Here is a 14,942-nt window from a genome sequence, read left to right on the forward strand (position 1 = left end):
ATTGCAGTTGCACAGATCCGATTTTGTTGTTCAATGGATTTTATTTCTTTCTGTATATCAAAGAAAGCAGAATGGAGATCAAACAAAAAAAGCAGGTACAGTGAGGGGAAAAAAATTAAGCTTAATCAAAACTAACAATTCATAACACAGCCACCATTTTTGTTCAATATTCATACCAATACCAAACCTTTTTTTGAGCAAAGTGGTGGCATCAAAAACCGTTATGGATCAATAATCAAAACAGTGATGAAAGTAGTAATGATAATAGGATAAGTAGTATAGTTATAACAATAGTGAGAATCAAAGTGACAATGGAACATGATTAAAGAATAAAAAGCAGATCTCCATAAAAACCTATCTACCTTGGACAGTGCAACACAGTGTCTGTGTTTGTGTATAATCCCAGTCATGAGGCTCAAACACCGCCATCCAATCCTGTGTTTTAGACACTAGCTACCATGCTTCTGACACCAATTGTGAATTCCCAATTAAAGGCCATTGTTTGTAGCACTTTTTCCATTTCCAAATAGTTTAAAAACAAACTAGTCTTTTCTGTGCTGTTGTGGAGACGGCTGTGCATCTTGGATTTTTTTTCAAGCCTAGTAAAAAAAAAAAAAAGGGAAAAAAACATACCAAGTGGATTGGCACAAGTGTTGAGCCATGGGATGTCCTTTACAATTTGCATTTAGGAACGCCTCTCTAGCTCTCTGTCAACCTCAGATTGCTTTTTGGTTTTTCAAATGACAGAAAGCAAAGGGAGGATTACTTTGGAATAATCAGTTTTTTTTTTTCTTAATATATTTCTTTACAAAAAGTTTGTTTTTTAGTTTTGCATTTTTGTTAAAACTATTGATAGTAACATTAATAACAATATACAACTTAAACTGAAGGAAAACGTCTTTAGTATATCATGTGTCCTTCAAAACAGCACCATCTTATTATAGCTCTCAGTCAATTTCCCAATTTGCTTCTTAGACTTTGAGTACCCATAATCCCATAAGGCTACTGGAGAATAATACCCCCCTCTGTCTAGCATGTCTATTAGACATTGTTGCATCTCATTTCCCAGCAGGTACATAAGCAGAATTAGCAATTATGTTTCAAGACAAAACCAAACAAGAAGGGGAACAAAACACACGAGAGACGGACCATTTCAAACCCTGCTCCCAGTATCTCTCCATGTTTGGCTTGACCTAAAAAAAAATGTATGTCAGTTTATAGTATTTGCTTGTATTAACTCTAGATATCAAAATCAATACATTGACCCAAGTAGTTATTTTCCTGTTTCACACATACACTATTCATGACAAAAAGAAATCCCAATGAATTTATCAAATTAAAGTGGTCAGGCCTTGAATGGACCCTATTCACCAGACGTGAGTAAAATAGCCATTTAATTTATTTGCAAACATTAGATGAGGAGCACTTTCGGTTTCAATTCATATGCCTAGTAATATTTCCCCTTTTTAAGGCTGTCAAGTATTCGGCACAGCTCTAAATATTTAAAAATATTTGTAATCAGATTTAGATGTTTGAGGAGTTCCATTCCAAAATTAGACCAGTGCGTTTGGAAACATGGCATCGTCTCATTCAAAGCGATAAATGGGTAAAGATTAGTACATTAGTTGTCTACTGAAGTTGTTGGCTGACAAAACGCCAACACTGTTTCAGTCAGGTTCCAATATATTCTAGATATGGAATGGTGAAATTCTGGTCAAATTGAAACCCCAAAATGGATACATAGCATTCTGGAATAGAACTCTTCATCTATATGCACAAATGCTTCTTGTACAATGGTACAGTCACAAGCAGCTAAAGCATGTTTTCGATCGACTAGCAAAAGAGGGAAAACAAAGAATCAATTTAACTTGTAATTTATATTAAGGCATCCAACATGCACTAGCGTGTCTTTCCATAAACAGACACGGCATTAGAATGCTTAAAAACATTTCATACAAGTAAAATGTGTCAAAGTGCTGTCAAATAAACTACCATCCTCAGCATTCCTCTCATTTTTGCCCTGTCTATTTGGATTGTCATGAAAACAGTGAACATTAGAACATAGACCCAGATTGGGGGAAAGTGTGAACAGCCCTATTTCTTGTTAAAGTACCTTCAAAATCCCAAGTGAGTAGACATACAATGCTTTCAGACCACAATGTCTGTTAGCTAATAAACTGGTGAAGAACAGCTTCGCCCCTCTCCCGCTGGATCAATCCACTTGTCCTATATCCAAAGCAATTTTTGCTGTAAAGGAGAAAGTAGCCATACGAAAGAAATTATTCCATAGGAGCAGACTGGGTAGACGGTTGGTGTATCTAATTGTCAGTGTCCCCAAAAAGTGTGCCAGGCCCAATGTCAAATGGCCACTTCCAAAGACAAGAATATTATTACATTTTGCATCAGTCTTCAGGATAAGTAGGACAACAAGCATGGCAAGTTGAGTGACTAGAAATTAGAAGTTCTCATAAAGGAAGGTAATATAACCACAGGCCTTGGACCAAAAATGTTTCAAAGGGGTGGTGGGTTTGGGGCTTGGGATAGGGCTGCACGGTTAGGACTGTTTAAGATAATTTTGGGTGGAAAAAGATTTTATAATTCTTAATGCATTCTTTGCCTATTGTGGTAAACGGTGCCCTATCTTTGTCCAAATGGTATGTGACATTATTGTGAGTCTGGTGGATGGGGAGATGGGTTGTACAGTGTTGAGGTTATTAACCCTTGTTTAATGGTGAGGAAATGAGTGGGGTGCCAGATAAGATGCTTGAATTAATTATATAGCTTCACAATTACATAATTGTGAAACATAAAATCACTTTGATTACTTTCAGTTAATTGTGCAGCCCTAGCTTGGGACATGTTCATCATTCATCTGAGAGCTGTTGAATGAAGCAGTGTGGTTATAGCCTGTTGTATAGGAAGCGGGTGTAGCCTGTTGTATAGGAAGCGGGTGAACTCCATTGTTTTTAGACATCAGTTGTTCAGTCAGTTAAGGGGAAACAAGGGGATAGCCGGTGCAGGGAGAGAAATCGTTTGAGGATTAGTGCTCAAAAATGTGTTTCTTAAAATCTGAGGAGCCCAAATGGGTCCAAGGAAGAGTTATTTGTAGATCCATCCTGATCCAAGTCTTAGCTGCTGCTGGTGGTCGCTGGTGATGGAGGTGATTCGACGTCGACGATAGTCTCACCTCCAGAACCACCACCAGAACTGGAGACAGGACTGGAGAGAGTGATCTGTGACCCCGGAATGGTGCCACCAGGTCCACCACTGCTGGTTCCATTCTTGCTGACGAGCGTCGCGGGCTGGCCAAAGTTAGTGGTTCTCAGGGTGGCCAGGTGTCGCGGAGAGAACACATGGGATCTGGCCGCGGCTCTGGACTCGAAAGTGATATTACAGACCTCGCAGCGACCCGTCAGGGTCTCCTTTGGCGTCGACTGGCCCGCCACGGTATGCGTCACGGTTTCGATAACCGTCAGCTGCACTGGCTTTGGCAGGATGGGACGGTTGGCTCGGAGGGCGTTGTACTGTAGGTAGCTTCCCGAGCTCATGTCCACTTTCCCCCCTGACACAGGTGACTGTGAATAGGAGGGAAAGGGACAAAAGTCAGAGGGACAAAAGTGAGTTTGATGTAGCTTTTTCTTTGTCTTAATCCTGTTTGTCATAGGTTCAGTGGTGGGCAACCCTTTCTGGCATGTGATCTACTTTGCCGTTTCTAAGGTTGGAGTGATACCATTGCCAGCTAGTGAACAAACATATCCACGACTTAGCTGCAAATCACAATAATGCAAACACAGAATGAGTCAATCATTTAATATTAAAGGTGGTGCAATTGTCTGGGGTTAAAATAAGTGTTAAATACATACAGATATATGCCACTTTATGGACTTCTGCACTCCTGCAAAGATCGGACTCATTGCAGGTTGTGGGGATCGCCTGATGATGGGCTGGGTGGGGTGGGAAGGGGTTATGGTTTAAGAATTTATAATTGTATGTGGATGTTTGTGTGTGATGTATACAGTAAGTGTATACTTGCTTGTTTAATATTTTCCTTTTATGTTTAAAACTCATATATTTCATATGCATATATTGCTACAGATTTGTATGCAATAAAAAAATACATTAAGTGTTACATAGCTCTATATTCCCATAGTAATCGCTATGGCGCAATGCTATTTTCGAGCCAGTAGCATATTTCAAACAATCCTCAAGGACCACCCCACCTCTCCACGATATATAATATAATATATTTAACATTAATGACCTTCTTAAGGCCTTAGTTGCGTGCCAGTGTTGCACAATTAAAATAGCCGATCTACAGGTTCAAAACACGTCGCGCTACAAGGCTTTTTGAGCTTGCAGTTCCGAGTTTGTAGTTCGTACACATTTTCAGGTCAGGATACCAACTTTATCCAATCAGGAGAGAAAACATACCAATTACAGCACCTTTAATAAGAATGTTAAAATAAATTCTGATAATCTGTTCGCACATCAAAACATTTATTATGTTTTGTTTTAGAAATTGTCAACTTGATCTACATAGAAGACCATCCTGATCTACCGGTAGATCAAAAGCCATGGTTGCCCACCTCTGGTACAAGACAGTGAAAAACCTCTGTTGAATATATATAACACATTTCTACAACATTTGAGCATCCCATTACAGTTAGTAATTTAAAGTAGGCTGCATCCAAGTTAGTTAAGAGGCTTTTTGGGTCTCTGACCAATTTTTGTGTGTTGAGTAAATATCCCTTTTCTGTAAAAAAATGTTTACAAAATTATTTCAAAAGGGTTATTTCACACAAAAGAAATTTCAGAAATGTTCCCAAAAACAAAATCCATAAATGTGGAAATTGTTAGTACGATCTACAAGCTCACAACACGTCACATTAGGGCTTAAATAAGGCTAAAGATATGTGTTATAATGTATTTTTGTAAATTTACAAATTTATCTTTTGGGTTAGGGTTAGTTTGGGAACAATCCAATCCAGAAATTCTTCAGAAATATTCTGAGCATGTTAACCAGACCAATATCAGTCCTCACATACATTATTAATAACTGAACACATGTTGTATGCCTAACTAATGCAGAAATATTAAGACATTACTTTAGATAGTTTCTACTCAAACAAATTAATCTAGAATTTTTCTCATTCCAATATAACTTTTTGTAATAACTTATTACCATGAGACAACTCAAAGATAAACAAACACAAATTTTAGATACCTACCATTTTCTCCTGTTGCAGCCGCCAGCGCTTCTCTTTAGCCCTGGTGTTCTGGAACCAGATCTGCACCACCTTGAGTGGTAGGCTCAGCTCCGTACCGATGGCCTCGCATTCCATGGCGTTGGGGTGGGCGCAGGTCTCATAGCAAGACTGCAAGATGGACAGCTGCAGGCAGGAAAGGTGTGTGCGTGGTCTGCGGCTGCAAGAGTGGGGAAGGAAGCTGTTCTCTGTGGGGCTGGATTTCACCACGGCCGGGGTGGCGGGACTGGCCACTTTGCTGGGTATATTTGGGCTAACTGGTGCAATGCTGGGGGTCGGTGGAGGGGGGATTGTGCGAGATGGGGCGTTGTGCATGGGAAGAGCCAGCTGTTCTCTTGATAGTGTATTGATCTTAAACGAACCCTTGGGGGTCCAGTAGTTAATTCCGTTTTGTTTCTGTTGCACCGTCGCTGTGGCGGGGGGCTTGTTGTTGATGGGCGTCGTGGGGATTTTGGGTACCATGCGGTTGGTGGCTCCCGGGACGGGCCTCGTCTCTCTTTCGCCGTCTTTCTCTTCGTCCGTTTTGTCGTCCTCACTCTCCTCTTCCAGCTTTAGCTTCAAGACCGGGCGAGGGGCGATGGGGAAGAGCTCCTTGGGGGGTGCAAGGAGGATGGGGGTGTTCATTTTGGGGGCAATTTTGACCATAGTGAGGTTGCTGGTGGTTTCGAGTTTTATCTTTGGCACTGATGAGGCGACACAGCTCACAGGAGAGATCATGGAGGAAGAGACGGCCTCCCTGGGCTTTATGGGAACTGGGGTTAAATTTTTCACCACATCCAGTAGTTTGCCCATTTCCACAGGTTCTTTCTCTGTCTTTATGAGTGTGCGGACCATGGTAGTAGTTGAGATGCTCCCAGGGCTGCTGTTGGTAGTGGTGGGAGGTTTGTTGGAGAATATGGGTTTGGAAAGAGGCCAGGTGAACTTGATGAGCGGTTTGCCCAGCGCCGCCAGGGTTCCGTCGCTGATGAATCGCACCTCGCCCTTGCGTTCCCTTGCCCTCATGTTCTGGAACCAAATCTGGACAACTTTCTTTGGGAGATGGACCCATTCCGAAATCTGCTCAAACTCGTGTTTCCCAGGGTTGGGGTCTTTGAAGTAGCAGCCATATAGAATATCGAGCTGCTCGGCTTGGATGATGGTCCTGGAACGCCTCATGTCCCGATACCTTCTGCCCTTTGACCTCCTTTGCTGCTGTTCCTTCTCTTTCTCCCTCTCCCTTTCCCTCTCCATCAATGTTGCGTTCATTTTCTCTGCTGCCCTCATGTAAATACTTGACTTGTTCAGGCTATTGCAGTTCACCATACTAGTGTTGCTGTTGGAAGCTGTAGTGGTTGAGCCGTCCGGTTTCACCTGGACAACCACCAGGCCTTTGGATGTGGGCCTCAGACCCAGCCCGTCCAGCAGACGTCCCTTCTGCAACAATGTCCTGTCGACCATGGAGGACGAGGATGAGGAAGAAGTGGACTTTGAATTGCTCCTTTTCCCTATGCTGAGGTCCAAAGCTGATTCACAGTCACCTCCGTTGGACAGGTAATGAGAGATTTGGCCATGGGAAGAAAGGGACTGTGTGATGAGAGGCTCAGCGAAGCGCGTTATATTTGGCGGGTTGGAAAAGGTGGCCAATTTATCTCCCAGTATGGAGGGAGGAAGTGAGAGGACATAGGGACTGAGAAACTGTGCAGAAAAGGGAGCGAGGGACAGAGCGAGGGGGAGGGAGTGGAGCATGCCACTTGGAAGCCCTGTGTGGTCCATAGAGTGGACCTGAGTGCTTGGAGGATCCCCTTGGGCCTCCAACTCCAGATCCACGTCTGGGTCCTGCCTCTCCTTCTTGACCTCCACCTCTTCCCGTTCAAATTCCCTCTTTCTCTTCTTCAGATTGGCCCTCTGACCTCCTCCGGCATCCTCCTCTTCGTACTCGTCCTCCGCGTCTGAGAGGAAGACAGTGGTGGAGCGCAGCACCTTCCCCCCACTGGGGCCCTTATTATTGCCGGCTGGCTCCCGCTGTGCTTCGTCTTTCACAGGGCTGTCGGGCCCCTCCCTCAAGGACCCATTCTGACTTTCATCATCTGACACAATGACAGAGGTGTACAGGTGTTCTTCAGTCTCAGAATCAGAGGTCAAACAGGAGACTACTGATCTGTCTCCTTGGTTATTTCTCTCAGCAGCCCTCTCTTTCCTCTTCCTTCTACTACTAGACAAATCAATTGCCTGGCTGCTGGAGGCTTCGGCTCCATCCTCACTTTCCGCTATTATCAGTGAGCTTTCATCCTCATCAAAGTCATTGTCTAAACCGTCAACTTGGATCTGCGTGGCGAGTCCTGCTCTGTCCTGACTGTGCTCTGATCCCATTGCTCTCTGTCTCACTTTGACGTTGCGTGCTTGGCACAGCCACCTGCGTACCTCGTCCTCAGTGAGGCCTACCTCTCTGCCCAGTGCCTCACAGTCCTCGCGAGGAGGGCTGGCAGCATCTGCCTCACTGCGGGACTCAAAGAAGGCCGACAGAACCTCCGACTGGAACTCTGACAGTACCGGCGGGCCTGGAGAAGTGTAGCGCCCCTTTGTGTTATGACAAGGACGAGTGTGGTCTGGGGAAAATGAGGTGCTCTTATACGGGCTGGTTTTCAGGGAGTCAACTGAGCCGCAAGGGCTTGTGCCTGCTTGTGATTTCTGTGGGGTAGAATCCGGGCTAAGTGTAAGGTTTAAATGTACAGGGCTGAGGCTCGAGTTGCTGCGTACAGACGTAGAAGGTGAAAGGTTGTTATTGCGGAAGCTTTTCTCTGTGGCTGTCGGGGAGGTGGGCAGGACAGCTACTTTATCTCCTCCATCTAGCCCCGACTGATCTGTCAAACTGTCTCCTCCGTCTGTTGTGCTATCTCCATCTGCCCCCTCCATCTTCCCCTCCTCTCCATCTTTCTCTAGCTTAATCATTTTGCTTATCAGTTCCTTAGTCTCTTCTTCCTCACCTCTCTCTCTTTTAACACCCGCCACAGGCAAACTGTCCCTGTCCTCAACCTTGACCTCCTCTTTGACAATTTTATTCTCCTCTTTGACAATTTTATTCTCCTCTTTGACCATTTTATTCTCCTCTTTAACCATTTTCTTCTCCTCTTTAACAGTCTTATCCTCCTGCTTGACATGCTCCTCCTCACTTCTTCCGTCCTCCCCTTTTTGCTCTTCCACACAGGACTGCGTGATTGCTTGGACTCCAACAGCGGGCCCCTGGTTCTGTAAGCTATTGAGTCTTTGGGCTACAAGGGCTTGCTGGGCTGGGCTGAGACCTAGTAATGGCACACACTGGGTCAGGAGGTGTCCTGGCTGGTTTTCCTGGCTCTGCTGGGTTTGGAGCCCGTTCAGGATCAAGGGCATGAGCATCTGAGGCTGAGGAACCAGCTGGGGCGTGGCCACCCCGGGAGCTGTGCCAGCCGCAAACAGGGAAGGGAGGAGGGAGTGTGAGACGGAGCCGGGGCTAGACGTAAGGAGGGTGAGAAAGGCAGAGACTGCCTGAGCCGTGGCCACAGGGGAGGCGAGGAGGGATGGAGCTGCTGCCGATACTGGGATCTGCTCCCCGTCTTTGGCGGTCGCCATCAGGCTCCCAGGAGCAGAGCGGTTTGTTGTGGTGACTAGCTGTGAGGCTCCCACTTCTGGGCTTGGAACGCTGTTGCTGCTGCTCCCCGAACCCCCAGTGGCTGCGGTGCTATTGGCAGCATTTCCAGCATTTCTGCTCCGGGTCTGGTGTAAAACAGACTTCATATGGCTCTCGAGGGTGATGGCATGATTGTAGGAGACTCGACACACAGCACACTGATAGGGCTTGTTGGACAAATATGGCCGAGCCAGAACAGGAATCACGACAGACTTGTCAGTCTCCCCGCCTGTATTCATCTGTTGAATGTGGGTGTCAGAGGAGTAGTGGACACTCAAAGCTGTCTTGGACAGAAACGCCTCGTGACAGGCAGTGCATTTAAATGACCGGGTGACCTTTGGAGGTACTACTACACCATTTTTATCAGCCGTGGTTGCGTTGGCTTCCGCCATTTCTGCGTTTTCCGTTGTGTTTCGCTGTGTTGCTTCACCTGTGGGTTGATTCCCTTGTGACTCTGGTTGAGCTCCACCTGCTCCCTGTTCTGCTGCACCCTGTCCACACACCTCCTCCTCCATCACTTTGTCTTTAGGCTGCTGGACAGCGTGTGAATTCTCCTCAGTTTGGCAGGGTTGTGAGTCTTCACCATGCTTCATTTGTTGGAGGGCAGCTTCTGATAAAGAGTAAAAACAATGCAAAACTCAACTGTTGTTAAACAGGTAAACGGAACACCTGCTTTAACTGGCCCACTCTAACATGAGACAAAATGAACATTTGCACGTGTAATTCATCTTGACATCCATGCTACCTTTTTTTGCCCCCTCTGAAATATCGGTCCCTTGTTCCCTTTAAAAGTTTGTAATGTAAAACTTTTATTTTCCCCATAATGATCTTAGATTTGCTTTTACGTGATTTCACATCCACCCTGTCTTTTAATAAGATGTCTTTGAAACTACATTCTCTTAAAAATGTAATAAAGATTGTTTGGTTTTCAAGAAGGCAGAACGCTTGGCCAGCTCAGGCATCAAGCAAGTACCGTAGTTGTACTCATAATTAATGTTTACAATCTACTAACAAATACAACGACTGTTACATTTATTATTAATCTAATTATATACAGAATATAAACAAATGCAATATTTATTCATTCATATTAATATTTGTGCCCTTTATTTTTTCTATTTTTTTTCTGTATATATTTTTGAGAACATAGTATTTCTAATATTTGTTGCCATGTCTAATTCCTTAAATTCTAAAACATATTTGTCAAACAACGATTTCTGGCTTGTTTGAAGATACCTCTCACTCACCTGTGGTATTGTGAGTATCTGTGTCCTTAACCTCTCCACTGGCACATTGTTTAGGGACAGCCTGATAAAAAGGAGGGAAACATGAACAGGATCAGTCAACAGTGAAAAAAGGAAATCATAAATATAACTCCTTTCACATTAAGGTGAATGCTATCAGTCACGTGGTGGCCGATTGCCATCCAGCATTAGGCCAACATAGCGCCATGCTGTGTGTGACTCATTGAAGCATAGCAATGTTACACAGTGCAACCTGACCTAGCCTTTAATTTGACACTTGCCTGAAAAGCATAAAAATAAACATCAATGACTTTGTATAAGATCTATGACGCATCCATTCACCCATGTAAATAATGGTGATCGTTTTAACTGAAGACAATTTGATCTTTCAGTTTCTTTAAGTTTTAAGTGTCGGCTAATACTTCTGTCAAAGATTTGAGATCTGCATAGGTAAGGTAATGCAAAGCCTAAATGGTCATATTATAGAAATTAAGACAGAATAATTAAGGCAGTATTACTGTGCATTTTAAATCAATCATTTTAAAGACTACGTGTGTGAGTACAGATTATTATTTGTATCTGCATATGATGTGTTTGCAGTGTGCACTCGTTACACTACAAACGACTTTGGAGTTATCACAGATAACATATTACTGAATTACAATGAAATAATAGCTTCAACATGCTTAAAAACACAATGCTTATTGCTTGCAAACATAATCAAAGGCCTAAACACTGAATGCAGTGTGAGTTGAAAACACAGATCATTTTCTTTATATTTATGCACTGCTACTGTCCACAGTTTTACCTTTCATGAGCTCTATGTATTTTGCAAAGAGCAAAACCATTATTGGTTTTGCCACTCATCAAAATAGTATCAAACTATAAGAAAAGGACTATGGTGTGATCTTTTGTCCTTGTGCACTTACAATGTCCAGCAGTTTGTCTACGCAGTTAGATAGTACGTTGTGTTGCCCAGTGAGATGCAGAGATAGAGACGATCTGTCTGGTTGCCCTTGTTGGCAGAGGGGGCACAGCCACTCTGCCACCCTGCTGCTGTCACTGCTCACAGACTCTCCAGACTCCTCCTGGCCAATAAACATAAAATGAAAGGTATGGCAATATAAAAAAAACTATTCATTCCCAAGGGATTCAGTTGTTACCGTACAGAAGGTTAAAGTAATAGAGAATAAGTGCCATTACGACTTAAGTGATCATTTTTCGCACAATAAAATGATTTAATAATACTTCAAATCCACACTGTGCTGCACCTGCCAGATATCCATGCTGTGCTTTGAGAATGTTATGACACTTTTTGCATTATAGCCCATATTTTATAGGAGAAAATGGCACAGATGGTAGAGAAAATGCAACGGGAACAAGCGAACCCTGATCCAGCTTCACAGCACTATGAAAATACAGACCCGAGTCTTGATTTCAGCCATAACCACCTTTTATAGGGAGTTTCCCCCTGTCAGCAACCACAGTATCAAATTACACCTTATTGTAAAGACTTTTCATTTGGAAAACGAACTTAATTTAAGCCCCCAAAAGATCATAACATCTTCAATTGTATACATCACTACTCTCCATGTAGGAAGCAAATACATTGTGTTAGAAAAGTGCATGCAACTAATAGGCCAACACTCCTAAACATACAATCTCTGGTTGTACCTACTGCACAAAGATGGTCTCAAAATATAGCAATGATCAATCAGGCCAATTAAGTGCTGGCCTGATTATTAACAGCCTTAAAACATATTAACAAGACTATCTGAGGTCACAGTTGCTGCATGCATGCATGACCGTAGCGAAGCCCGACATTAGCACCATGCCTCCGATTGTGAAACACCTTCCATGCAATCTAATAAAATCATCCAAATCATAGCCTGCCGGTGTATATCCGACCGATGTGGAGTGAATAACAATCTTACCATACAGTAACTACTCGTAAATAAAGCTGCAACCTAGATTTAGTGGTGGTAAAAAGAGGAGATCCATGAGGAGAGAGAGAGAGAGAGACCAACACAGGTCCTGATCACTTCCTCGTCATGATCGCCAATTAGCCAAGCTAGCAAAAACCTCTAAAAAGAACTCCCAACATTGACGTTACAGATCGTGCACAAAAGATGCTCATTCCGACTGTACCAGTTAACACAAAAAGATTAAACTAAAACGACGCTTCTAACGCTTCCAACTGGCTAATTAACGAGCTAATTAGCTATCATGCACGACACCAGTGATGAATCAATTAGCTAGCAAGCTAGGTTGCCTCAGCAGCGTCGCATTACAGTGGTGTGTGTTGCACAAAAAGCTCGTTTACTGACGATAATGATTAACCAATAACCACCACAAACACCCAAAACTGCTCAAACACGAGGTTAACATCCCAATTAGTTGCCAACAATCCTCTGACAAAGCTTCAAAGCCTGGTTTAATTAATAAACAAAATGGCTTTAACCTCATAACAGTCGTGGCACTTCTTTCGCTAGCTTAGCCTGTTAGCAAAGCAGGCAGCAGGGTAATTAACGTCCCCTCCTCAAACAAGTCTCCTCCAGACTATTTTAATAAAAGGCTCCCTTGCCGAAATGTTACGTTATTTCGACAAAAACGTCGCGGTTTCCGAACGAGCGAGTGTCGACGCGCGTCACGTCGACACTCGTCGTTCGGAACCGCGTAGTTTACGTCGCACGAAACGACGATAAACACAAAATAATTAAGTATTAAAACAACCTTAATTTATGAACTACTGCGCTTGACAAAAAAAAAGGAAAAATAATAACAGATCCACAAGCTGTCGCGTTCGCGACGCGTCGTTAGCTTGCAGATCTGTTATTTTCTTTCTCTTTTTTGGGGGGGGGTCCAAGTGACGCCGACACCGGCCTAGAGTTGTTTCCTCACCCCGGCGGTTGTGCGCTGCCAGTCGGGTATCTATTAGTGATCATCCGGCCCAGCAACAAGCGCACCGACATCGAGGCCTACGCGCACACGGACTGAAGCCATTTAATTAGTGAATGCATGTACGTGCATGATCTGCTGCTCCTCGATCCGTGCAGATGTGTGTGTGGGGAAAAGAAAAAAAAACACACACACACACACCAACCTCCACCCACAATCGCGTTCCTTCCTTCCTTCCGCGGGACCCCCCTCCGCCCCCACCTCCTCCTCTTTGATGATTATTATTATTATTATTATCATCATTGTTATTATTATTGTTGTGATCTAGAGATCATACATATATACCTTTTCAAAACACAGATCGCGGTTGGTACTATGGGTATAGGTGCGTGCAACATGCTGATTAAACAAGGGGTTTTCGTTGCGGGGGTAATATTGGCGAAAAGAAGATTAATTAACAAAACACTAAGCTACTTCTGTGTGTTGGATTTGGAAAAGGGATCTAGTACGATCTCTTGTCTTGTGGAACAGGACGGCGATCCGATCATGGGGGGGTGGTGCAGAAAGAGAGGGGGAGGGTGGTGGTGGGGGGAGGAAAAAAAGGAGAGCCGAGGAAAAAAGTTTTGGGATTTTTTTATAATGTTCGAAATCTGTGACGGATCGGATTAGTTAAAAATGCTGCATCGAATCCACCCACCCCGGGTCGCTCGATCGCCCCTCGATCCCGCAGTGGCGATCGAGCCACGTCGGCGTAATAATTAAACCGATCGTTGTTTTTAATTAAGTTGTGGGAGCAGAGCAATTAGCTAATGCGTTTACCTGCATGGTCGCCCGGGCTCCAGCAGTAGCACGCTTCCTCTCTCTCGCTCCTCCTCGGGACTGAAAAGTTTTCTTCTTTCTCTCTCTCTCTCTCTCTCCGCCTCCTCCCTCCTCCTCCTCCCTGGCTAGATTCTCCCCCCTCCCTCTCTCATTCGTCCTCCTCTCCCTCTCTCTCTCTTCTCCTTCCCCTCCAGTGTTGCCAGGTTTTTGGAGAGAAACAAGCATCTAAGGTCTATGAAAACAAGCCCAAAAGAAGCGAGCACTTCGCCCTTGGCCTTTATAAACACATTGTAATGTATTTCAGTGTGTTTCTGGCCAAAGAGAGGGAGTGTTGGGGGATCCCACTTCTGACCCCAATGTAACGATCTCAGGAGATGGATGAAGAGACGTGGAGGCAGAAACTGCAACTTGCGAGCAACTGTTACAGAAGAACAAGTCCAAAGTCGCTTATAATAAGCGGGCATGGCAACACAGTTCCCCTCTTTCTCTCTAGTAAACACACGACAGCTCCCCCCAAGGCTGATTGCTGACATTCACACACATGATGGCTATCAAATCTCCTTATGTAACACATCACGGATACTAATAATCATCAGTGGTATAAAGTAACTAAGAGCATTTACTCAAATACTGTACTTAAGTACAATTTTGAGGTATTTTTTTTACTTTACTAGAGTATTTACAATGTTCAATACTTTTACTTCTACCCCCATTTCATCTCAGAGGCAGATATTATACTTTTACTCCACTACAATTACTTGACTTGGCAACTAAAGTTGCAACTACTGCTATAACAACTTTAGTTGCTATAGCAAATAAAGTTGTCAAATAATTGTAGTGTAAAAATGTCTCAAAATTGTACTTGACACTTGAGTACATGTATTTACTTACTTTACACCACTGAAATGACCCATTAGTAATGATGAATAATTAATATATTGTCGTTAAAAGATTAAAGTAGATTGTAGATGTGATTGAAGTACAATTTGGGGGTATTTTTACTTTACTGGAGTATTTACTTTTACTTCTACTCCACTACACCTCAGAGGCAAATATTGTACTTTTACTCCACTA

At 43.6% G+C, this 14,942-nt stretch overlaps 1 protein-coding gene across 5 annotated transcripts; it reads right to left on the reverse strand.

Annotated features, from left to right (window-relative positions):
• Window positions 1–27: 27 nt before the first annotated feature.
• Window positions 28–13,960, reverse strand: zfhx2 (zinc finger homeobox 2). 5 transcript variants are annotated; one of them, XM_080418188.1, is made up of 6 exons: window positions 13,869–13,960; window positions 11,081–11,239; window positions 10,155–10,215; window positions 5,229–9,517; window positions 3,864–3,944; window positions 28–3,524 (listed from the first exon to the last, which is right to left on the reverse strand). In XM_080418188.1, the coding sequence occupies exons 1-6, from the start codon at window positions 13,872–13,874 to the stop codon at window positions 3,129–3,131; spliced, it is 4,992 nt and encodes a 1,663-aa protein (XP_080274314.1). In that variant the 5' UTR covers window positions 13,875–13,960; the 3' UTR covers window positions 28–3,128. The 5 variants fall into 5 exon arrangements, with proteins under 5 accessions (XP_080274314.1, XP_080274313.1, XP_080274317.1 ...); XM_080418187.1 differs by having other exon boundaries at window positions 28–3,575; XM_080418191.1 differs by lacking the exon at window positions 13,869–13,960 and adding an exon at window positions 13,053–13,198 and having other exon boundaries at window positions 28–3,575.
• Between the last annotated feature and the right edge of the window lie 982 nt (window positions 13,961–14,942).

The sequence above is a fragment of the Gymnoscopelus braueri genome, assembly GCF_963280865.1.
Source record: "Gymnoscopelus braueri genome assembly, chromosome: 21".
In the NCBI taxonomy this organism is placed as follows: domain Eukaryota; kingdom Metazoa; phylum Chordata; class Actinopteri; order Myctophiformes; family Myctophidae; genus Gymnoscopelus; species Gymnoscopelus braueri.